Source organism: Buteo buteo, chromosome 10 (genome assembly GCF_964188355.1).
Source record: "Buteo buteo chromosome 10, bButBut1.hap1.1, whole genome shotgun sequence".
Classification (NCBI taxonomy): Eukaryota; Metazoa; Chordata; class Aves; order Accipitriformes; family Accipitridae; genus Buteo; species Buteo buteo.
Window position 1 is genome coordinate 1,885,575 of NC_134180.1, and position 24,915 is coordinate 1,910,489.

The window sequence follows — 24,915 nt, forward strand, 5'->3', positions numbered from 1 at the left end:
CACCACACTTTTGTACTAGTCTGTGTTTAAAAAAAAGTAATAAACTTGAAGTTTATACAATCAGACTAAAGTTTTAATGAGTGTTGCATGGTTTCATCATTGAAAGTTAGGGGCCACCTTGAATGCAAGAGCTGTTTATTAATATTTTTATTGATGACAAACAGGTTTAAAACAAACTGAGACAAAATCAAAAAAGAGTAACACCGTGCTAGCACTGATGTCTGGATTTATAAAACTCAGAGTAACTGCTACAAAGGAAAAAACCAGCACAAAGCAGAGGCAAGCATTCCCATCAGTGAAATAAAGGGGGTGAGGGGAGAGGAGGGGGTTACATTACTCAATGGATTGCATTGCACAGAGGGTTACAGCTTAAACCTATCGGAAAAGTCTATGCAACTACGCAGCCTACAGAAGGAAAAAAATTAAAAAGCCCTTCGGCAATGTTAATAAATAAAACAGTCCATCTTACAAGGAAGGAAGGTGGCCTGTGTCTCCATTCTTTCACATTTTAGAAGTCTAAACTCTGGAGGCTTTTTATGAGAAAAGAATGGTTTTCATTTCTGGAAAGTTTCTTTTGCAGTTCTTGAACTATGTTCACTGCAGGACTGAACAAAAATTTTGAACACCTGTTCCATGTTTATGTGCACGCTACTCACGGTTTGTGGGTATGCTACACCAGGTCTGCACTGGGGGAGAGACACTCTTGAAAAACTACAGCAAATACAGGTTATGAAAGCGGGTCAACAATCTACAGAAAGGACAGTAATGAAAGGGCTTTCCCCCCAGTTACAAAAAGTGGGTTTTACGTCATTTAAGTACATTCATATGAGAGGTATTTTGAGTTCCCCCAAAAAAAAGACTAGAAACACTTGGAGCCCTTTGAGTATAAAGCTAACTTAATTCAAACTTTAAAAACACCTAGGTTAGTGAATCACACTCTACTGTTCTTTGCCAATTAGGAGGTAGAGGTTAGTCTAATTTAGGGATCTGATAAAAATGGGTCTGTAGGAATTTTAAATTCTCTGCGCTGTTTCTAAAAAGGTTTAGACAGAAATAAAATGCTCCCAGTGTTCCCATATGACTTATTTAAGACATGGGTACAACTTAGAAATTGGATGGCTTCTCTTATGTGCTGTTTTCAGTTTTGACTTCCAGCTATTTCTCAAGCCAGCATTGATGGCACAGCCGTGTCCACTACCTGAAAAATAGGCTCCGGGTTTGGTTTTCAACACCTGAATCTTTCAGCTATCTGCATTAATCACCGAAGAAGCCACACAAAAGCCTAACCCATTATCTCTAATTATACCCAGCTATCAGAGGCCACCTTCCAACAACTGCCTGCTTTGTCCATTTTTCCAACCTGCTTCGGTAACATTGTAGAGTCTTTACTTCAAAACCAATATAATCCCCAGTTTCCACTACTTCTTCCCCAGATCTGAGGGAGTGAGTAAAGCAGGCCTGTTAGCATCTTTTCCTCCAGGGCCGAAGGGCACAGGAACCCATCCCCTTTCAAGCGCAAAGTTCATCTTACAGAAAGGCTTGTTTTTCACAGAGTAGAGTCCAGACAGTAGCCAATTAAAGCATACAGAAAACACTTTGAAACCCTCCTCCTGCTCGAGCGCGCAGGCTCCTTTCACTCTAACTGCTATCCAATGTAGGAAGAAGAGGCTGATTGCTGCAACTTTAAATCACACTGAAAGTTCTCAATGTTGGTGCTCTAATTTAGTTTTGTTTTAAACTTTTTGTAAGCTTCTCAGAACAAGGATCTCCCAGGTCCACCACTAAGAATTCAGAGACAAACTTCTAAAAATTCAGTGCTCCTTTGAAAGAATCTCTTTAAAACCACCTTGTCACGAAAGACCCGTTCAGAATGTGGGCGACACGATGACACTAGGATTTCAGAGCCAGTGTTGGACAACAAAACCTGCATCTCAGAGTTGAGCATCAGCTATGTTCCGCTGGATTTCTGCTTGGCTTGCTGTCACTTAAGTCAGGAACTCTCTCTCTCTCTCTCTCTCTGATACTCTGCTTCTAAAATGTAAACAGTTACTGCTAAAATATAGTACCCCTTTAAAACGAGAACAACTCTGAGATGAGGGTTTTCCTCTCCCCATCTGCTCTGAAAAGTAATGCCCTGCTCGCAAAGAGAAGTATGGAATGAAGTGAAACCTGCTTAAGGCCCTTCTCTCGAGCTTGTTTGACTGGGGGAGCAGGGACTCAGCTGACCACTCATTTCAGGGTGAGTTGCCTTCCCAGTGAGGCGCCAGCCAGTCCTTCAGTGCTCTCTCTCCTCTCCGGTCAGTCTCCTTGTCTCAGTGAGCTAGCAGTGGGCTCTCTCGCGCGCGCTCCTTTCTCTCTCTCTCCTCTCCGTTGGTTGGTTTCTTTCTCCTGTTGCTCTCACACAGTGGTGCTTCAGTTTTAGCAGTGGAAAACAGGTATCCATTTTATTTTATTTTTTTTATTACCCAGAATAAAATGCTGATGAACTAAGCTCCACACAAGCTTAGCTCTTCTTCCTCAACCTGAAAGCAAGAAAGCAAAACAACAGTTGCATTAGGGATATCACTCTTAAGGCAAACACTGTGTTCATGAACTTAAATCGGGGAGTAAGAAGCAGAGGAGTGAACCTCAAGTGCCTTACACTCTAATACTGTGACAGTCCCGTCACTCCACCATGTTGATATGCACGTTCACCCTGGTAAGTAGAGTCCTGTGACAGCGCCACGTCAATCTGAGATTTAAACTCATCACCAAGGTAACTGTCCTGAAAATGAAAGTGTGTGTTAAGCCTCTAACTCATTATCAAGTTCAAGTGCTCCCTTACAAAGCAGAATACCTGGCAGCCATGATTAATGATAAAGTCTGAGAGGTTTTGTTTTGTTGGGGGATTTCTTTTGTTTGGTTGTGTTTTAGTTTTTTAAAAATCTACTTTTTGCTGCAGAATTTCCACAAATACAAAGGTTTTTGCAATAGCTGGCTGTTGAATAGGCAAGCAGTTCAAAGTTACAGCTCAAGTTGAAGTCGATACATGTAGCATTTCACTTCTATGCCTGAGTGTACTTAGAGAGTCCACCAAGTGGAGGGGTATGAAATGCTGTGGCTGTCATTGAAAATGGCTTTAGTTTCCATTTTCCTCAGTACTAGGAAACAAGGATGTACATACACACAGATCAGCAACACAATACCCAGGAAAAAGAGCAGACTACACATCAAAATTCTGCTTACCTGTGATAATTCTGGTTGGGAGAGCCCAGGCTGACTCATCTGTGATGGCTGACTCATGGAGATATACCCCTGAGTCAGTGGACCCTGGGAGAAAGGCTGGGACACCACATCTTGGCTCGCTTGACTATTTGGAAGGTTTGACTGACTAGTTCCAGGAATCCCAAAACGATTTTTCTGGCGCCCACCACGACCAGTCTTCCCTTTTGGCGCCCCACGTCCTGGAAAAGCATTTATCCCAACCAACAGTGAGAAGTCTGACACATGCAAACACGTGAGAATTAACTGTTTCTATAAAGACTTGATCACTCGCAAGAGGCGACATTTTATATGTACTCAAAGTAGCAAGTGCAGAGAAATCAAAAGGCAGAACCACCAGTGTAGGCATGGCAAAGGGACACTCACTGGAGGCTGCAGTGCTGTTGGGTTTGTACTCCATACAACTAAGACTTATTACTGAAGCACGTCTACTCTCATCAGCACTGCTGCGAGAGTAACAAAAGCCATTCTTCGACTTCAGACCTAAAACATGGCTTTTGTACTGCTTTACCCTTGCCCCCCATACCTGCGGCTGGTCCATTAGCCTGGCCAAAGTATCCCGGTGGTGGCATCGGTGGCATCACAAGGTTGAAAGGGATAGGAATGTTCATAGCAGCGACATGGCTGGGGCCAGCGCTAATCATCCCGATCTGGTCATGGGTTTGGAAGTACATGTTGGATGGGCGCCCTGGGGAGGGGAGGAAAAGCCACAGTGATTTCAGGCATCCTGAATATTTAAAAATCAATTAACATTCCTGCTTTTAACAGTACTGGGAGGACTTGTGAGCAGGATAAATCAGGACCAAAAATTGAAAGGACAAGCCTACCGCTGCCAAGAACCACCAATATTTCTAGTTCACCATTTATTCCACACTTGAAAATGTCAGAGACTCATCTAACACATGCTCATCCCTACAGAGTTACTCTTTTACAGCACCATCTAAGATTCCTGAAATGCTTACACACACTCCCTTTCCCCCTCATTTTTCATTTGCTCTGCAGACATCACATTAGACTGTAGGGGCTTCTACATACAGAGAGCAAAATCCAGGCACATCACAAACATCTTCAGTTCTTAAATCCCATATTTTTCTGTAGTGGCTCTTCAAACATTTAGAAGTTTGGTATCTGTAAGATACCACACCCCAAGGACTAGTTGGGGAAAAAAAGTAAATCTATAAAGATGTTAATTTTGACAGCTTCCTTTACCTTGACTGCTCCGGTCATAGACAGATCCTGGAATAATAGCCTCACGTGCATCATACATGGCAGTAGTCATGAAACGGGCACCCTGGAAGCATTATAGGAATTAGACAAAGCCTTTGCATAGAAAACTTTGCACTGCAGCTTCAGTGTAAGCTATTTTGGGTAAAAATCCAGTAAAACTCCACAGATCATGCATACTTCACAAGTGCTGGAAAACACACGACTACCATTTCAACTACATCATGACAACAAGATAAAGTAATAAAGATTCTACAGTCAGCCTATCTCAAATTGTGAAACATTTGGTGAATTTTCAGTCTATTTTGAGGTTCTGATGATAGTTCTCCCCTTGCTCTATTCCTACCACTGTCCTTCTGTGATAGCTGACAAGCTTCTCTCCCCAATAACTACTTAAAGGACTAAGTATAAAACTTGCAGGTTGAGGATTAGAGTACAATGCTATTAAGTACACATGCCTAATGAGCTTGCCATTTCTTCACAAAACAGTTACTTTATGTTTCATTCACCTCATAAGTTACACCCTCATAAAATTTTGCAGTAAATAAAGAGCAATAAAAAAAGCACCAAAAAGGCTTTTCTACAAGCACTCAACTTAGAAACAGCTGAAGCAGCAACTTAATTGGGTCACACTGCATTAACTAGGCAACAAAAATGGAAAGTTGTGGGTGTGTGAGGCTATGTGGGTGACTGTTTATTCCATCCATTTATAGTTGATCAATCAACCCCCAATTGCTTCACACCACAAACACCTGAGAGACAGGAGAGGTCAACTTACTGGGTTGATGGTATTGACAAGTTTCCGGGGCTTGCTAAACTGCATAAGGCTTTCCCGGAGATTATTCAGTGGTCCCTCCACCAGAACCTTCTGCTCCTTGTAGTAATTCAGCAGGTGATTCCAAAGTGGTTGTTTAGACAGTGCTTTTGGGTTCCCAACAATAATTACTCCATACCTGTACAACAACAGATAAACAGAAAAACTAAAATTAACTTTGAGTAATATGTAACATGGCTTTATTTTTAAAGTCAGAACAGCCTCAAAGTCTATCTCTTTTACAGTAAATCAAGGCACCTAACAGAAGTCCACAATGGTAGGTTTAGGAGACCCTGACAATTGTTTTGTTTACAGCAGATGATTTCTGTAGTATGACAAAACACTTGAAAAGAGATTGCTGCAGCCAGTTTCTCAATCATCACAAGCTTCCTTTTGCAGGCTTGCCAAACACATCAGTGTACTCAACCAACCACCACCCTGTATTGGTTTGAAAGCTTGCAGAAACCAAGGAAACCAACCAATATAGTGTTGATTCCACATTACCCTTCTCAGTAATCAAATCCATTAAGAGAAGCAAAATGGTAAAAAAAGGTTGCTGGAAAGGATGAAGCAGCAGATGAAGGGAAGACTTCTGTCCTGCAAACAAAGGGGAACGACACAGCAGCTTCTACAAACTACTGATGCCAAATGGTAACACTGATTAGGTTGAAATTGCTCTTGTAAATTGTAGGGAATGGGGAAATCATTCAAGGCTTCCTTAAACCAGGTGCAGCAGGGAATGGGCCCGCTACCCATAAAACACAGACTTTTTGTTAGTCAGACTGTATCGATGCTTTAGCAGACCGGATTAGGTCTCTAGAATAGAAAAATTTGCCCAATTTTACTTTACCTTGCTCTTGTAAGAGCTACGTTAAGACGCCTGGGGTCATTCAGAAACCCTATTCCTTGGTGTTCATTGGCCCTCACACAAGAAAGGATAATAAAGTCCTTCTCTCGGCCCTGGAAGGCATCCACACTTGCAATTTCCACTTCCTGAAACAGAGGAAAACATGTAAATCACGGAAGCACAGTGCAAAACAGCTACGCTACCAACAGGCATTACAAAATGCATTGGCCATGCACTAGCAGTTCCAATCATTTGACAAAAATGTTATTTTTCTAATGACGAATGATTTGGTAATTCCACTAGTCACTAAATAGTTTCCCTAAAGGAGAACAGACAGTCTCAGTTTAGGACAAATTACTTTTGTGTTCACTGCTTTATGATTCTCATATTTCCCTAAAACTGGCATTTGCACTATGGAAAGCATCCCTTTTCTAGGTATGTTGCCAAAAAGACCTCTGACTATTCCAAAACCTCGTAGTAAGACAGCTCCAAATTAGCATTGCTGCTCCCAGCTACCAAGAAACCTGAATCAGAGGGACAGATCATTCCTGGCAGAAGTAAGAGTATTTCCACCAAGTTTTCCTTCAGTGAAAACACTGACCAAGTTCTCAATATTGCAAAACAGACTATATTAAACATACAACCATCTTGTTTGTAGCAACAGATTTTAATGTTTGGTAGAAGAATTCCAGCAAATAAATAGTATGACCATCAGAATTTATGGAGCTTGGTTTCCTGCACGTCTTTTGGCATGATGCTTTTATCTAAGATACAAGCTAAAGCTTTTCCACAGCTGAAGCACTCATGACCTCTCCCTTCTGTGCTTCAATGAGTCCTCAGATGACAGACTCACTGAAGCCTTCCTTTCAACAGAGACCTCAACAGGGCTTTCTCTTTTATCTGGCCAACTGCTCCCCTGACACTTACTGGCATTTGATACCGTCTAAACTCTTCTCCCTGGTCTATTTTAACCACAATCAGCTAAACTCAAAAATTACTGAAGAATAAACACAGACTGATGCCTAAGAAGCCAGACTAAAAATGAAAACATTGTGAAGTTTCACAATATCTGACTTTTCTAGCTTCTCTGCATCCAAGTGTTCTCATTTCTGCAATGACGCCATACCTGGTAGAGCTTTGTATGCAAGGAACCACTGAATTGCATGTACTGCACCAGATAGGATCGTTGACCTTCATAAGGAGTAATAATGCCAATCTGATCTGGTTTGGCACCAGCTTTCAATAGCTTTGTAGTTATCTTCTCCACATTGGCAGCTTCCGTCCTAGAAAGACAGATTTGTTTATCTAAGGAGAACCAAGGCATTAGGGCTAACTTTTTGCAAGTTAATGGGTCTAAAAAACTTTAACATATATGCCTTGCTAGTGTTTTGTCAGAAAGGCTACTTCAAGAAAAAGATCAATTTTAGACTGTTCAAGCACTCAGATTAATTCGGCTTAAGCTTTGCAGGAACATTCACCACTACCACCTCTTAACTTAGGCCATACACAGATATTCACAGCCAGAGGAATATGGGCAAAAGCCAACATCTCAAAAAAAAAAAAAAGGTCTCAGAATGACACAGAAATTTCTCCTTACATATACCTCCACCTTCTCAGAACTACACAACTAGACTTCCTGGAATAGCAAAATTCATGGTGGCCATCATTCCAAATGGAACTTCTTAGTAGAGTTAAATGTACACGTGTACTTTTATGAGCGAGATCATTAAAAATGTTCCAGCCTGCTGTGCAAACAGATCCTTCAGTTGCTTTATCTTAAAGTTTTAAATATAGAATGTTTTTAATGCCAATCTCCCTGTCAGCCAACTATCATGCCATTTGTTTGTGCACAATCTGGCTTGCTGCATTCAGCAGTCTTGCACATGCTGTTCATGAAACAGACTGAGATTAAAAATATCACAGCAGATATTTTTCATAAGTTGGTCTGGTTTCCCTTCCAGGCACATGAACGAATGCATGCAACCAAGAGGAGCAAAGTGTTTTAGGCTCATTCTTTGAAAAAGAAGTTGGGATGTGCAGAAAAAAGGGATACAAAAAAGAAATTTTAATTCCCCTCCCTTTCACACCCCCACCAAAATCTAAGACTTAGGACTCTGCTTCAGAAGCTATTGGAATTCTGACTTCAAAAATGCAACCTGATCAGTATTTCCTGCTGCAGCTGCAGTCAGTTTACTTGCTGGCCCAAATTCATCCAACGTATTAGGCACTTAATTGTCCCGTGCTCCTTATACTACCAGTGAAGGAAAACATGCGCCTCCACAGAACAATTCAAACACACTTAAGATCTGAACTGCTCCCTCTGGAGATGCCTTTTTCTCTTTGTCTACTGTAAAGGGAGCCTAGGGCAAATCAAGTCTGAAATGCAGCTCAGTCTGCACTATCCTTGATGGCAGCTTTTATTAAAAAAAAGCATACAAGCAATTTCAATCATAGCTGTTAATAGGAAACAGCATTTTATTAATTTAGAAGAACTACTGCAGAACATAAGAATCAATAGCACTGAAGTACTGTATCCCAGCACACAACACATCTGAGGTCTGTGGGTTGGCTCATTTGAAGTACAGATCCCACCCTGCACAGAAACAGAAAGTAGCTCTTCTTCAAAAACACAAGCCCTTTATTTAGCTCTTATGCCTTTATTCACATTGCAAGGCACCACAAGTCACAGTGACTACAGAATACTATTAATTTTGTTGCAGAGATTCTGAAGGATAGAGAAATGCCAAGATATTTGGTCTGCAGCGGGAATTGTATACTGCACTTTCCCTTGACTTCATTTAATTGTGACTGTCTCCAAGGGGTGTCACAGGATTATTAATAGTTTCATTTAACAATCTCCCTTACATTTGAGATATTTAAAAATACTTCGTCCCAGTGTAAGTTTATATCTCAGTGTTGAATTTTGTTTACCTGTTTAAGTAAGAGGTGCCTGAGCTGGCAATTTCCTCCTGTCCTTGTGTAACATAGAAAAACATCGGCTTATCTGGCTGTGGCCACTGGAAATCAAACCCTTTTTTCACACGGTCCGCTGAAGAGCACAAAAACAGTAAAAAAAGTTAGCACTGCTTAACTAGCAAGAACACTCACTTTCATATCAAAGCACCTTAAAGACTCAGAAGTGCAGTGGCAATTCTCTTTTTTAGCTAAAGTATTAACAAACTCATCTAGATTAAAGAATCCTTCCTTTGATCCTTAATGAACGGCAAAGAAAGTAATTTGCAGTAGTACCATTCTTGCTTACCCGCAGTAACACCATTCTGGAGTGAACCCTCATAGAAGATATTGGATGGAAAAGCACTAAGTGCAGGATGCATGCGATACTGCACTTGCAGGCGAATCGGACGAATCCCCAGCACCACAAGCCTCTCGAAGAGAGACTGAGATAGGCCAGCCTTTGCAGCTTTTTTACACATCACAACAGGACCAAGCTGGCAGTGGTCACCCACAAGAATAAGCTGTGGAAAAGAAAGTTTGTAGATATCTAAGTTTTTGTTTTCTGAAACTTGCCCAATAGCTAGAAACAACAGCAATATCCTACTATAAAATATATTAGGAACTAATCAGTCTGACTTGTAAGAAGCTTCAGATCTAATCTAAGGCTTATAAACTTTTAGTGTCAGCTAGCTTTTCAACTCACCATTTCTGAATAAAATCTTACTTAGTCTCCAGATTGTTCCAGCAGGACCAACATGTTCTAGGCAAAGATTATGCCATGGAAACAGAAAACTAACAGGACTAACACAAAATAAAGTCATTTAGATCTATATTATGGAAGCGTTTTCCACGAAAGGAAAGAATTTTGTACCCCTGCATGCCTATACTGTGAATGTTACTGCTCGATGCTACTTTCTCTATTTATAAACTCTTTCTTTAATGAAATTTTCTTTGAAGAAATCCAATGGCTCCTACCTGTTTTGCTCCCAGGACAACTGGCACCATGCACTCTGGCTCAGTAGCCTGTGTGCTTTCATCAATCAGAATGGAGCGGAACTGCATTTTTGCAAGTCTTGGATCACCAGCTCCCACACACGTGCAACAGATCACATCTGCATTCTGAGACAGAAATGAAACTGAAATTAATCAAGTAGGATATCAACAGACAATATGTCTACATGGAAGAGTATTCAATACCATTCCAGAAATCCCCCCAAAAGTTAAATTGTACTCTGATCTCCACCAGCAAATTGCAACTAAGCCTCAAGTGGGAGAAGGCAATTATTTAAGCTGCTAGACCCAATGGAACCTTACCATAAGTAATTCACGCTCTGCTGTTCGTTTCAGTGCACGGTAACGTTTCTCATCAGCAGATGACAGTTCTCCAGTTTCATCTTTAAGCTGCTGCAGCTTCTGAAGCTCTGGCATGCTGGGAAAAACAAAAAAAATAAAAGGAATTTTGCTTTAATTTTGCTTTACGGCTTAATTAACAACTTGGTAGGATTAGATTGAAATTCACTTGTAAAACTAAATACGACACATGTATAGAACCAAAAAAGTTATCACATCAAGCAAATGCATGCTGTCATCATTACACAGTTAGTCAGCTGTGTCCATCACAATATTTAAGTTGTTTTTTTCATTCCCCTGCCCCCCTCAACCATTTCTTACCTATCCATGTTTCTGATCTGGTTATGCAATGCCAAGAAGGATACAGGAGAGTCAATTGCCTCACGACTTTTAGCACACAGACGAACCACTTTCAGTCCAGTTTGATGGATCTTCTCAGTCAACTGATCTACAGCTATATTACTCGGAGCACAGACTAACACAGGCCTTGAAAAAGATTAAGCAAAAAGTAAGTCTCAATGAGCTGTATACTTTATTCCATTAGACTTGTAATAAAATCAAGTGTTACAACACGTCCCCTAAAAAATATGCTGGGGAAGAATATTTTCCGAAATAAGCACAAGTCTTCCCAGAAAAATATACTTCTAGAAAACCTTTAGTTCAATGATACAAGTTATTTTGATTTTTTAAATCAAGTTGATTCTTCAACCATTAATAAAGTAGCCTCACACATAAAGACTTAGCGAGAATAGTTCTTACCCATTGCCCTGTCTAGCCAGATGATAGACGATTGTGGCTGATGTCACTGTTTTTCCGGTACCAGGGGGACCCTGAATAAGGCTCAGAGGACGCTGCAGGACAGTCTTCACAGCATAAACCTATTAAAAATTTTTTTATTGCTATTTAGCATTCAATGCATAAGAAGTTACAACCTCTATTTGTACATCCTTTATCATATTCTTTGTGTGTAGTAAAAAGGAGATGAGGTTACCTGAGAATGGTTGAGATCAGGAAGTCCTTGTGCTGTAAAGCGCTTTGGCAACTGGCATTTAATAATTACGTCTTCTACCTCATGACCTAACAGTTTGTGATAGATGTACCCAGACACTGAAGTCTCATCCACAGCAAATGTTTTTAAAGCACTCTGCATTCTGAAATGAGGGAAGGAGGGGAAAAAAAAAAATCAGTATGACCTCAAATACAACTATCCACAAGTGTCCTACACAAAGGTTAATTACACATCAGGCACAAATTAAAATAAACCTTGGGACAAGAGAACAATGTAGAATACTAACAGAATTAAGAGACAAAAATTAGACTCCGAGAACACGGATCTTGTTTTTCCCCATGTGAATACTATGAAGTATTATAACCAGAAAAAACCTGTAGAGAAACACCAGCCTTTGACAGAATCCGCGACAGTAATTCTAGGTGCAAGATCGGAAGAAAATTTGTACTCAGTGTGTCTCTTTCAGGATAATAAACAAACTCATATCTTACAAAATGCAGTACAGGCATATCTGAAGTCTATTGACCTCACAGCTGATTCAAATGTCTTGGAATTTCAGCTAGTTAAAGCAATTCAAAGTTTAGGAATGCCAACTAAAATCAGAGAACACTTCATGATGGACCAGTGTTCAGGAAGCCGAACTACAAAACAGTTTTTCTTCCTATATTCCAAGTATTACTAAACATAAGGTAATTTTCTCTCCCTGATGTATTTGCAACAAACCTCAGATGTGCCTTCAAAATGAGAAAAATCGACAATTTGATAGCATTCAGGTTAATTCTATTTCTAGTAAAAGTTAGGCCTGTTGCTCTATGAACCAGATATCACGACTTGATACATTGGGCACACTCAGATTTCTGATTGCTGGTGTCATGAAACAATACAGCTTTTCTTGTTCAAAAATTCTCACTGAAGGTAAAGGAAGATATATACACCAACGGCACCCACTATCTGCCAAGTTTTGAAGTGCCTTCTCAATACCTGTCAAATGAAGTAGACTTCCATACAAAATCTACTTGGAAGTTATGAGTAACTTCCACAGGCGCTCCAACGCTGCTCCTCAGTTCAATGGCTATCTCATCACCATAATCTGTAGAACCTCGTTAAGTAGTAATCTATAGCAAAAATTTGAATTTTATTTTTCCCAATTTTGATTTTTGGTTTTGGGTGGTTTTTTTCCTAGCAAATCCCGACAACAAATTAAAATTATCTCAAAATTACTTTTGCACACTTTTACTGATTTCTTGGAGAGACTTCAACCTTGGATTAAGCCTTCCTGAAGGCTCACTAAGTAAAGGATACTATCAGGAACTTTGATAACATGACCAATTCCTTTCCATAAAGGGGCCAGGTCTCCTTTATACCTCAAGCAGATCTCATCTCCTTGCATAAGACGCATATCTACAAAGGAAGGAAAAAATGCTCTTAAAAATGTTCACCAATGAACAATCATCCCCCAACACAGAACATTTACAGTACTATCTTATATCCCAGGCCAGATCATCACAGTTCTTTAAACACTGATGTTATTCACCAGGCATAAAAAAAACCCAGACAAAACATACAATCAAGCTGTCATTACCTGAATCAGTCTTTGGCAAAGTGAAATAAGCAATTCTTTTCTTGTTCAAGCCCAGGTCCCATCTGACTGTGATGTTATCTTGGGTCTAATGGCAAAGAAAAGGCATCTATTATGTTCTTAAAGAGCAGTTTGCCAACTACCAGGGTCCTCACTGTCCTATACTTTAAAATAGCGGCGAAACACAAAACTTGCTGTTCAATATCACTGTATAGACAAATATCTGTATTTATTCTTATGGACTGAGTTCACATCATCTGCAGAAGATAATTCTGTTCTACAAGAGTTTATGAGAAACAAAATCCTAATCACCACCTGCTTTATTTTCTCCCCCCACCTTTAAAACATTCACTAAGTGCTTGCATGACCTCATATAATTCAAGTTTGATTGGAAACTCTGACTGACAAAGGTAACTGCAGGTTATGAGGATAACATAAAAGAAGGTGGCCAAGTTGCACAGTTCTACAATAGAACATGGTTCTCCTGCTATCAAACATCATCATTACTACTGTAACTACTGCGATGTAGTAGTACTGTAATTAAGACATTTATTTCACTTGAGCCATCCTTCTATGCTGCTGACAGTGACCATGTGTTTGATACCAGAGAACTGGTCAGAAGCCTCCTCAAACAGGCATATTTCAAGCATATTACCTGAGACTCCTTGAGTTTCTTGTCATAGTCTGCCTCAAGCTTGACTAGAGGACCAAATATATTTTGGTATTGATAAGCATCTTCATATCTAAGCAGGACATGCTGTGGTTCTTCATCAACACCAGGCTTTTCTAAGTCCTCAAGGGTTGCAGATGGATTTTCCTAGAATTTAAAGCACAAATGTTTTGTTTCAAAGTTTTAAGTACAGACAAGTGACAATCTCTCACTGTATAACAGGACTACCAATACCGTGTTTTACTACGACAGAAGTTATATCAAGGTATAACCACTTGTTAGAACTACACCAAGACATTATATATCATTCTCACTCACATCCAGTCAGGTTTGTTATGCTTTAAAGGATGTACAGAAAAACCTCTCAAAAAGCAGTAATGGAATATCAAGCATGGACTAACAGTTCCCCACTCAGCTAGTCATCACATAAAGCAGAAACAAATGAAGGACTTCATAGAGGGAAGGAAAGATGTTTTTTCAGATTGCCTGACAGTGCAACTTGAACAGAGCTGAAGAACCTAAGGGTGAAACTTTCCTACTTTGGTAAATGATCTCCTGAATTCTTTGATCAATTCCCCGTTGCATTGCTTGTCAAATCTGCAGGATTTAAACCTCATCTGATTTGAGTAAATTCCCTGCCTTATACAGTTGCTAAAACAGTCTTGCTCTTCCTTCATAAAACCCACAAAATTGGCACTTGGTAAAACATAACTGGAATTTGAGAAGCAGCACATACCTTCCAAAGTTCTTCCAGTTTGTTAATCTGTTGAGCCGTAATCTGACGTGCTCTCAACTGTTCCTGTTCAGATGGAATCTTTACCAGCCATGAAAGGAAACAGCGATCTTGGATAAGAGGCTGCCACTGTGAACTGTCCCAATTAATATCCTTTAAACTGCTCTGACTGGCACATGGCTGCCTGCACAACCAAAATATTGAAAAAAATTTTAAATTAGACAAGTGTAAGAAAAAGTCTACCATGTGAAGTGTAAAAATAGGTTTATCATACTCTTAGAACAACTCAAGTATCTCATTTAAAAGGAAAAAACAAAACAACCCTAACCTGCTGGGCCAATTCTTTTTTAATTCCTATATTTGCCGTTTCAAAACTGGGAAGGCTCGGCATCATAAGTTGTATTTATTGGGTGTTTCTAGAACTGAAAATTTCAGCATCCAAAATATTAAATATGACACTCACCTTTGAAAGTCCATTGAGACTATGCACACATACAATATATCAGAAAACACTTGGGATTACTTCCCATCTGTTGTTTAAACAAATAGAAGAACTCATTCCATAGAAACACACCTACTGTCAAATACATCGTAAGTGACAGCATTTAATTAAAATACATGCAATTATAAAATCATGATTTCTGATAGAACCTGTCAGAGAACAATTTCCAATCTACTGTCATCTTCAAATGATTCTACAAGATGACAGAAAAACATACTATGTAATACAGTCACTACTCCAGTAGGGCTCCAGAGTAATTTCCTGAACTGATCTGTTACTCTTCCAAAACTGAAAATCCCACTTTAAAAAGGGAGAAACACACCTTTCTTCCATTAAGGACTGTTTCATTTGGGAGAAATACTTTTCTATAGAACTAAGACATTTGCCTAGCATAAGAGGATTTCCCTTTATTGCATTATCTACTTCATGAAGTCTGTACAATCCCCTAAAGGAAAAATGGTGGCAAATTAGAGTATAAAATATATTTTGGTACAAAATGAAAGCAAGCCTTGCCCTTTAGAAATAAGGTTATGCAACAGACTTGACACAAACATGCCAACAAAGGCATTCTCTCACCTGCACAGCAAAACAACCACAGAGTCTGCCTTAGCTGGAATAAAGCCAAGGAGAAACACATTACGACATCCACAGTTATAACATTCCAAGACAGTCTCTCCTAGAGGTCCATCTTTATGGAGAGTCACCTCTTTGCACTTTGCTCTCACAAGATGATTAACAATGTGGCTGAAACCAGAGAGGACATACATTTATATGAAGTTAATAGGAAAAATCACATTTAGTCCTAACTTAATATATCAGCTCAGTTACTAAAAGACACAAACAAAATCTATTTACACTGTGGCAGACATTGGTAAGATCTTGCTCTTTTCATCCAAGCAAAGATACTGCTAACACAGTTTCAATGGTTGCTCAGCACATGAGTGTTTTTAGGGTAAATGAGTGTGAAAGAATAAGGAATGCCTAAAAAATTCTTTTTATGTTACTGGTAATTGAAAGAAGCCTCCAAAAACTCCATTGGTCAAGAGCATCAGTTCTACTGTGCTTTGCAGGAAGACAGGATGAGGGAAGAAGCAGCAAGATCATTTCACAGAAGTGATTCAAGCTTTGCTGAGATCAAGGTCTAAGTAGATAACAGCATAAAAGCTAAAGAGGAGGTTGGAGGCTCACATTTAAGTCACTAGACTTCGATTATCACCAAAATGTAAGTCACAGCCATTGCACCACTTCAAAACAAACACATTCTAAAACAAGACTGTCATTCTTATTTCCATCATTTGACCATTTACCTGCCAGATGTATTTCCACGCCCGTTACAGAACCACTTTTTGCTGGTGTTACAGTAAACCACACAAGCAGGGTCATGGATACCACAGTAACTGGAATTAAAAATGAAAAAACAGGAAGTGATTAGGTACTTGCTTATAGGAAAATTCAAATACAAGATTTAAACTACGTAGTAGTGTATAAAAATAAGGGAAAGTGAAAATTAGGGAACACAAGTGTTGGTAAAAGCATCAGATACGAGGTAAACTTCTGAGTCACAAGTATTTTAACACTTCCCACCATTACCAACTTTATGTTGGCTTAGCCTCCTATTCCTCAAGAGAGGTCAAAGACCTGCTGGACCTGGCAGCTGTAAGCGTACACAAGAACTCACCAGAGGGCACTATCTTCCTACCAGTACATAGATGTCTCCAAGGAATTTGCTCTCACAATCCAAAAAACCCTCAAAGCATACACCCTTCACTCACACGAAGCGCTCCTGCCCTCTGGAAATAATAAGCCTCTGGCAAAGATTAGGTCTTACCTGCAAGCATGCACAGGAAGATCCTTTGTGTAATACGTATCTTCTTCATCTTCTTCAAAATTCAATTCTGCCAGAAGCTGGCTGGTTTTAGCCACATTATCATCCACAGCTCCATTCTGTAGAATGCCATCAGGTCCATTAACCTGAAATACGAGGTCAGTGCTTAAGTTATACAATCAACACAGACTCCAAAACATAAAGCCGAAGACAGTAACCCCTACTCCTCAAAGCAAAAACTTGTGTTTAATTTGGAAAATCTCAAAAGGAAAGAAAAATGCTGGTAAGAGCTGAAACACCAGTTTCAGATACCAGTTATATAATCAATATTTGCTTCATTAGCTCCTATTTTACAGGATTATTTACACTACAACTGATAAGTAAAAGAAAGTTAACAAAAGGAGATTGCTTTTCTGCAGAACACATTTTTCCATACAGTCTTACACAACACACGAAATTCCATTTAGACAATTCCAGCAGTATCAAACATTGTTTTTTCATCCTTCATTTTACTGCCAAAACCAGGTTCTTTATTGTATAGGACTTTCCCCACCCATTTCTGCTGTTGTCTATCCACTAATTCAATGTTTCTCCCTCTGCCAACGTATCAGAAGCACGACTTCATGACACTTGGACAATAGAGAGCAGGTAATCGAGAAACCTGCTGTCATATAAGCCTAATTTAGAAAAAAAAATAAAATTGAAATAGTGCAAGAAATAACAGAAACTGGTTTTCAGCAGAGTGTCTAACTGTCCAGGCAGTATTGTTTGTTCAAGATGTACCAACCATATTACAATCAAAGAAACACACTTAAATACATCAGGTATGACAGTCACTATTGCATTACTTTAAATTTGTTTTAGCTATGATATGATTTCCTTTAAAAAATGATGCTTAAGTTATCCCAGAAAACTGTAAAAGTCCATCAAAACTAGTAACACAGCTCAAGTTTTCAGAGCAACACACTTCAGAGATCAAGTGTGCTAACACAGCACACACAGAACAGGTGTGCTCTTTCCACTGACAATACACTTAACTGCCAGAACCATGAAGTTCTGCAACATTTGGTGCTGTATCAGCACTTTTTACACACCAAGTCTTGTCAAGTTAAAAATAACTCCTTTTTGGCAATACTGAGTACAGTGTATTTACCACGAGGCAGGAGCATCAAGAAGTGTGAATGTCACAAATCAGATTTTGGCATGGCTAGAGCAGCTGTTGCCCCTTGGGCCTCACAGGTGTTTGGGTTTAATTCCACAGCTGCATCTCTACAGACTAACAGCCACAGGAAGCTGCAGCATCTTAACATGAAGCTGTCAAGAACCCCCAAGATGGCTAGATCCCCACCCACTCCAAAATCCTGTTCACTCAATCACTTGATTCTTTGACCTGTCTAGCAACATCTTGCTAAAATCCAAGAGAATAAGCATACAGTCCATAATCCACATTAACTTTGACTGGAAAAAGGTGGGAGAGGGACTACCACAGTGACTGCAATGATTAGCACGATATTAAGAAAACATCTGGGACAAGTGCTGTGAGGTAGCTTTCCTATCAAAGCAAACCCATCAGATGTATTAAAACCTCCAATTGTTTCTAAAGGTATTGGGTTAGACAAGGTTAGATAAATACTTATTTCTGAAAGTTTTAACTAGCTAATCAATGGGAGCATAAGAATCACTCAAGGCCTTTGTCTATCAAGACAGTATTTTAATAACTCTTTTGCACTTCGACTTTTAATGCAGTTTAGCTGGTATCTGTAACTTAATTCTCTGACAAGAGATGAGAAAGCTGTCCACAGTGAGAAGAACGCTAAACCTTTATTAAAAGAAATTTGATAAAAATAGTTGCTGTAGCATTTTAAAGCTGCAACTCATAAGAAAATCAAAACAAGCTTACTTCTCTGAAAGTCTCATTTAGATTCCATGCCAACTAGTTTCAGCATTGCATATAGAAATTTAACAGCCAATTGCAAGAGTTAAATTTAAAAGTAAGTGTAAGCCACTTCACACTTGCCCTCAGCAGTAAGGAACTGGACTCAATAGCACTTTGTTTCGTTATCTTCAAATGAAATGAGGTGCATTTGCAAAACCCAGTCTAAATGGTATGACTTCCTATTCATGTGCCCTGGTTTCACTCTATCCCAGCTGGGATAGAGTTAATTTTCTTTCTAGTAGCCACTATAGTGTTATGTTTTGGATTTAGTATGAGAAGAATGTTGATAGCAACAACTGAAAACATAGCTGCGTTAAGCAGTGTTTAGACTAAGTCTAGGATTTGTCAGCTTCTCATGCCCAGCCAGCAAGAAGGCTGGAGGGGCACAAGAAGTTGGCACAGGACACAGCCAGGGCAGCTGACCTGAACTGGCCAAAGGCATATTCCATACCATGTGACATCATGCCCAGTATATAAACTGGGGGGAGTTGGCCAGGAGGGGGAATCACTGCTCAGGAGCTAACTGGACATCCGTCAGTGAGGGGTAAGCAACTGCATTGTGCATCACTTGTTCTGTATATTCCAATTCTTTTATTATTGTAATTATTATTTTCTTCCCTTCCATTCTACTAAACTGTTCTTACCCCAACCCACAAGTTTTACTCCCCGCCCCCCCCCCGCCCAATTCTCTCCCCCATCCCACGGAGGGGGGGGGGGGGGAAGTGAGTGAGCAGCTGCATGGTGCTTAGTTGCTGGCTGGGGTTAAACCACAACATGATGTTACCTTCAAGTACTGGCTTTTAATAGAAAGATCAGCCAAGAGGAAGCATCAGTATAGAATGTGAAAAGAAGCAAAGGGGAAAAAGGAAAAAAAACGAAGAAATTGCAGTAGCATACAACAACCCATTAGTATGATGAGCCCAAATCCAATCAGCTCACTGTGTAATTGCATCTCCACAGATGTTTGAAGATAAGTATCCATTTTAAATAGATAGTGCCATTTTTACAAAATGTGAAGATAACTTATAACTGATCATGGGACAGGTGGAATGCCAAAGCCTTAAGTTAATCTGAATTTCTTAGAAGCACGAATACCAGGCATTCACAGGTCCATTTCTATCAGTCTATTCCAAAGAGCCATAACACATTATTACACACATCAGTTGACAAGTTTCAAATTTTTTTTGGGTGCTCATAAAAAATTGGATTGCTGAACAGTAATGAAGTTGTAAAGCTTTTTTTTTTTTTTAAGGCAGAAAAACAAGAAACTACAACTGCAAGCTATTTGTACTTCTGCACCAGGTGACTGTTAGTTACACCCCAGGGAGCTCCTACCCTTTCAGAGAGTTAGGCAGGAATGATGTCACCTGTTACTATGAAAATCCAGCAGCTAGTACTAGGCCTTGGCAGGCACACAATGAGGAAGTGACTCAACTATTGTTCTCAAACCTACTGTGATGTTAGCCTATGTGCATATTATTAAAAATCTGGCACCATCAACTGTTGTATAAGCCGGGACGCGGGGGGGGGGCTTCTCTATTTTAAAAGTGTTGACTGAAACCTCTGGCACAGCAAGTTTAACAGCTACAGCAATCTGAACACTGAGGCACTCTGAAACTACCACTACGGTACTGGTCCCTCCCTCGCTCCTTTTTTGGCCTCTAAAATACTGTTCAAGAGACAACAGTAAAGGTCCAGGGAACAGAGTTACACAATGGTAAATCAGACGATGTAGTGGCTTCTCCTGACCATATGCGAGTCCCCAAATCAGAGGTAACAGAATATTGTCATCTCAATCTCTCCCCATCCTTCTGGCTAACATACCCCCCCCACACCTCTGTAGCTGATCCACAGGTGAATGCAGCTATATCCACTTCATGTAGTTCTACTTTAAAGTGGTACATTTCAAGCTGTAACAAGAAAACTAATTGCAGTTAAGTAGGTATTTTGCTAGGAGTACTCATTACAAGACTGCAGTCCAATCAGTCATGGCAATGCACTTCAACACTGCACAGTAGCCGCAGGACACCCAGTCACACTGTCCTGATTCAGGTAATTTTCCCTCATGCTTTAGAAAAAAATACACACTTTCAGACTTGCATGGGTAATTCAACTATTTTTTGTTTGTACATTGTTTACATTAAAGCTATAGGCTATTTACAGTACCTTATTATAATTTCTTATACTGATTTGCTTTCTCTTTCAAAATAAGGAAGGGGATATTACTGAGAACATTCACCTGCACACCACCTCCAAAGCACTGTGGAGTAAGCTGTATTTCCACATGGGGACCTGCGCAACAAGGAGCAAGGCATTTTGCTAAGACAAAAAGTCTTTGTTAGAACTGGAAATTAAATCCAGCCTCCATAGTCTAGACCAAAAATCTAATAGCTGACCCAGCCTCCTTCAACCACTCAAACAGCTTAGCTAACACATTAACACCATGTGCCTTGTCCATCAGACTCCTTGAGCATGTGACTGCCTCCTAGCATCATAAACTAAGTCCTTGCCTGGAAGAATGAAAAAATAACGCAGAAATCAGAATTTATCTTAAAATATTTAGAAATATCTATTCCTATGTTTGATTTTAATCACATGTAAACAATGGAAATATAGTTTTCTGAAGAGAAAACAGCAGACATTGCTTCTGCGCTACTAACCTCTCACTATCTTTTGTCAATTGGACACTAATCAATTGTAACAACATCCTCTTAAACTATTAGTTAAATATACGTTGGGAAAGGAAGCTCTTATAGACTGCCTAAATCAATCACATTTTCTTAAGAAATTAGGCACTCTGTGTTGCTCAACTAATATTTTTAAACACTAGGACACTAAAAAGATACCAGAATATGGAACAGCAGAGTAAAAGTATATACCTCCAATGTTTATCAGCTTCAAATAAAGATTATTTATTCAAGTAGCTTTAATTATAATCACAGTGACAACTTTTAATTAAGCAAAATGTATGTGATCCATTTTAGGGCCTTAGAAGTTATTATTTAGTACATCCCCTGCCAAAAGGCAAAACAAGTTTTTTGTTGAAGGCAGCAAAATTTTCCCCAGAATCTTTAAAAATACACAATTTCTGATCTTATCGCTCATGAGACCATTGAAACGTGCAAGTCTAAACAGATCCAGGGATCTGGGGTTTGCTGTACTTCAGCTCAGGAGGACACTATACTTATTAATCTTCTGAGAGTTCTTGTTGCAATAAGTCCATTCCCTTTCCCCACCCTCCCCCCCAAAAAACCCTAAATTTCTAGAGTATAAACGAGGATCAGGATGACCACAAGAGTTTGCGGAAACATCATAAATGCACTCGGTTTAAAAAAACTAATAATAATAAAAAAATCTCTTCCTTCTTGCCAGGACAGATGGTTATAGACATACTAGTACCTGAATGTGCTCTCCAGATAATTTTTTTTCTTTTCACTTCAAAGGCTTTTCAAACATGTTTAGACAAAAAACAGACAAATTAATCCTCTCATCTGGTCTTTTAGCTTATGAGGCTTATTTTGGGGTGGTTTTTCTTCTTCTTCTGGCCACATTTTCTCTACTAGGAAGTTCTGGAATGATCACAACCCATTAAAGCTTTAAAAACTAAGACTTTACTAAAACTGTCTTTTTAATCAATTAATGTATAGTCTGGCTGTGTACACAGACAAGATTTTACTACCACTGCTTAATAATTCTGATATCTCAGTGCTCAAACCAGATAAAGTCTACCAAACCCAAATTCAAAAGCTGTAAAAGCAAACAGAAAATAAACATGCAGCCCATAGGGTCACGTTGCTAATTCTGCCTCATAAACACACTAACCTGGAGCAAGTCACCGCACGGCAGCTTTGCCCAGGCTGTACGCTGAGCACTTTCAAGCACAAGAAAATCATTCAAATTTGTCCTGGGATAAACCTGATACGGCTCGGACAGGATAATACCACCTTCAGTCTGTGCTGCACACCTGTAGATTCTCAGCGCCTGGACATGCTGGCCTGTTTTCAGTTTGCTCGCTTCTGTTTCCACAGCTCTACCATCTACAGATCCTGATACGTCAGGTTTTGCAAGTAAAAGGAAAAATCAAGCCCACTCAAACTATGTTTGGTTCAGGATTAAAAAGTTACCTAAAGCATTTCAACTCCTCTTTAAAATCATCCTTTAAAATGTAGACAACATACAAACCTTTAACTGTTAAGAATGGGGCTACATGAGTATTTATATAGATGCAATGAAATTTAGCAGAATATTCCATGATTTTAAATGGAGAAAAAGTTTGACTTTTTAAAACACGTGGAAGAGTTTAGGGGTTTTGTTTTTACTACAGAGACAGTCAAGATGTAGCACAGTGACAGACAGTATCTTCATCTGCAAGACTTCTTCACTTGTGAGCATATAACCCTAGTTCCTTCTTTACTTTTTCTTTTGTAAATTGTGAAATAAATACAATTTTCACGCACCTACCAACCATCAACAGACCATAATAAAAAAAAATAAAATCACCAGGTTTTAAGTTATGGGGAACTAGGCCTCTCAACTTAAATCTCAGGCCAGGTCGACTGTCACTCCCATACAAACCCAAAACAAACCAGCCTAGCAACCGTGCCGCAGAAAAGGTGGCAAAGAAGTAAGAATTAAAAAAAAAAATTAGAAAATTAAAAGTATATTTTGCTTTTAGTCAGAGAGAAATTAAAGGAAGTAACGCTGAACTTCCTCAGCACCCAACTTTTGATAACCAAATGCCACCTATAGCCGTCTTTCTTTTGAAGAGAAAAAGAACCTCAAACGACATCCAGAAGCATTTCCGACTTCTTCCTTCAACACCGCACCGAAAAGCGACACAACTGTCACGGTAACAGCCGCGGACCTCGCCGGCTTTACCAGCGGACAACCGCCTTCAAGCGTTATCCTCAACGCTCTCCCCCTCTACTTCCAGGGCAGAAGCAAAACGCCCGGCTACCGAGCCCGCTCCAGAGCCGGCAACCTCCTCTCTCTACGGGGCAGGCGAGCAGCCACACGCGGCTTCCACTTCCCCGTCCGGCGCTGCCGGGGAGGGAGGCGGAGGAGCGGAGCGGGGGGGGGGGGGGGGGGGGGGGAAAGGGCCCAACCCCACAGCCCGCCCAGGGCTTCCCCTCGCCGGCCCCACGGCCGGGCCCGCCCGCCCGCCCCTTCCGGACCCCCCCCCCTGTGGCGGAGACGCCCTGACCCCCCCCCCGCCCCTTATACCCCCCCCTCCGCCGCCTCCGACCGGGGACTCACCTGTGCTTCGATCGGTCCCGGCGGTCCCTGACCCGCTCCGGGGGGGCCTTGGCCCTGTCCCGGGCCCGCCTGCCCGGGCCCGGGCGGGGTTTGGGTTTGGCTGGGAAGAGTGAAGTCGGTAAACTCGAATTCGGATCCTTGCGTGTCGGCGCCGAGCAGCTCGGCCTCCTCCGTATCCAGGAAGGTGAGGGTCTGCGAACTGGGGCCGTACGCCTCCACGCTCATGGCGGCGGTCGGCGAGGAGAAGCGGTTCTTCCCCAGCTCCCCCCCCACCCCACCCCACCCCGCTCCGCTCCCCCTTCTTCTCTCTTCTCCTCACCCGACCCGGGCCGGGCCTCACCTCAGGGAGCCCGGGCGCCCGCGTTACGCGAGCGGCGGGATCCGCCGCGCGCACCAGGCCGCGCGCGCGAGCGAGCCGGCCACTAACGAACCCGCCGCCCGCCCCGCTCCGGATGGGGGGGTGGCGGGGGGGTGGCGGGAGGAGGGAATCGGGAATCCCACGCGGCCGGAGCCAACGGCGGAGAAAAGCGGTCGGAGGCGGCGGGCGAGCGCCGCCGGAGAAGCGAGCCCCGAGGCGCTACGAGCGGAACCGTCCGGCTGCTGCCGCCGCCGCCGCGCGCCAGGCCAGGAGCGGTGACGCGGAGCGCACGGAGGAGGAGGAGGACGACGACGACGACGCCAGCACGCCCCGTACGCGTGGGAGGGGTGACGTAGCACGCACACACCTGGGGAGGGCAGGCGAAAAGGGGGAGGAGCTCCCGCGGAAGGCGCGAAGGGGGTTGGCGCCGCGGCGCGCGCGCGGGCCGCCAGCCACCTGGCGGGCGGGGGAAGGGGGGGGGGGGGGTCGCTGTCAGGGGCGCTTAGTGCCACCCCCCCCTCCTCGCGGGGAGGGGCGGAGCCTGCTTCTGACTGACGGCTGTGCCAGCCAATGGGTCTTCGAGGTGAGGAGGAAGG

General features: G+C 41.4%; 1 protein-coding gene across 2 annotated transcripts; it reads right to left on the reverse strand.

The window, feature by feature from the left end:
* Window positions 1-118: 118 nt before the first annotated feature.
* UPF1 (UPF1 RNA helicase and ATPase) lies at window positions 119-24,612 on the reverse strand. Of its 2 annotated transcripts, none has more exons than XM_075037886.1 (24): window positions 23,962-24,612; window positions 16,773-16,915; window positions 16,252-16,341; window positions 15,521-15,688; window positions 14,446-14,626; window positions 13,695-13,856; window positions 13,043-13,127; window positions 12,763-12,861; window positions 12,442-12,550; window positions 11,443-11,602; window positions 11,211-11,329; window positions 10,773-10,937; window positions 10,416-10,530; window positions 10,077-10,220; window positions 9,409-9,622; window positions 9,078-9,195; window positions 7,273-7,429; window positions 6,150-6,292; window positions 5,264-5,438; window positions 4,471-4,552; window positions 3,788-3,949; window positions 3,226-3,443; window positions 2,642-2,764; window positions 119-2,522 (listed from the first exon to the last, which is right to left on the reverse strand). In XM_075037886.1, exons 1-23 carry the CDS (start codon window positions 24,184-24,186, stop codon window positions 2,645-2,647), a joined length of 3,354 nt encoding a protein of 1,117 aa, XP_074893987.1. In that variant the 5' UTR covers window positions 24,187-24,612; the 3' UTR covers window positions 119-2,522; window positions 2,642-2,644. The 2 variants fall into 2 exon arrangements, with proteins under 2 accessions (XP_074893987.1, XP_074893986.1); XM_075037885.1 differs by having other exon boundaries at window positions 12,442-12,559.
* Between the last annotated feature and the right edge of the window lie 303 nt (window positions 24,613-24,915).

Coding starts and splice junctions, on each gene's coding strand:
- UPF1 (XM_075037885.1), bottom strand. CDS start 24,186: ATGAGCGTGGAGGCGTACGGCCCCAGTTCGCAGACCCTCACCTTCCTG. Junction 10,531..10,772: donor CAGATCAGAAACATGGATAG/GTAAGAAATGGT, acceptor TGTTTTTCCCAG/CATGCCAGAGCTTCAGAAGC. Junction 9,196..9,408: donor CCAGAATGGTGTTACTGCGG/GTAAGCAAGAAT, acceptor TGTGCTCTTCAG/CGGACCGTGTGAAAAAAGGG.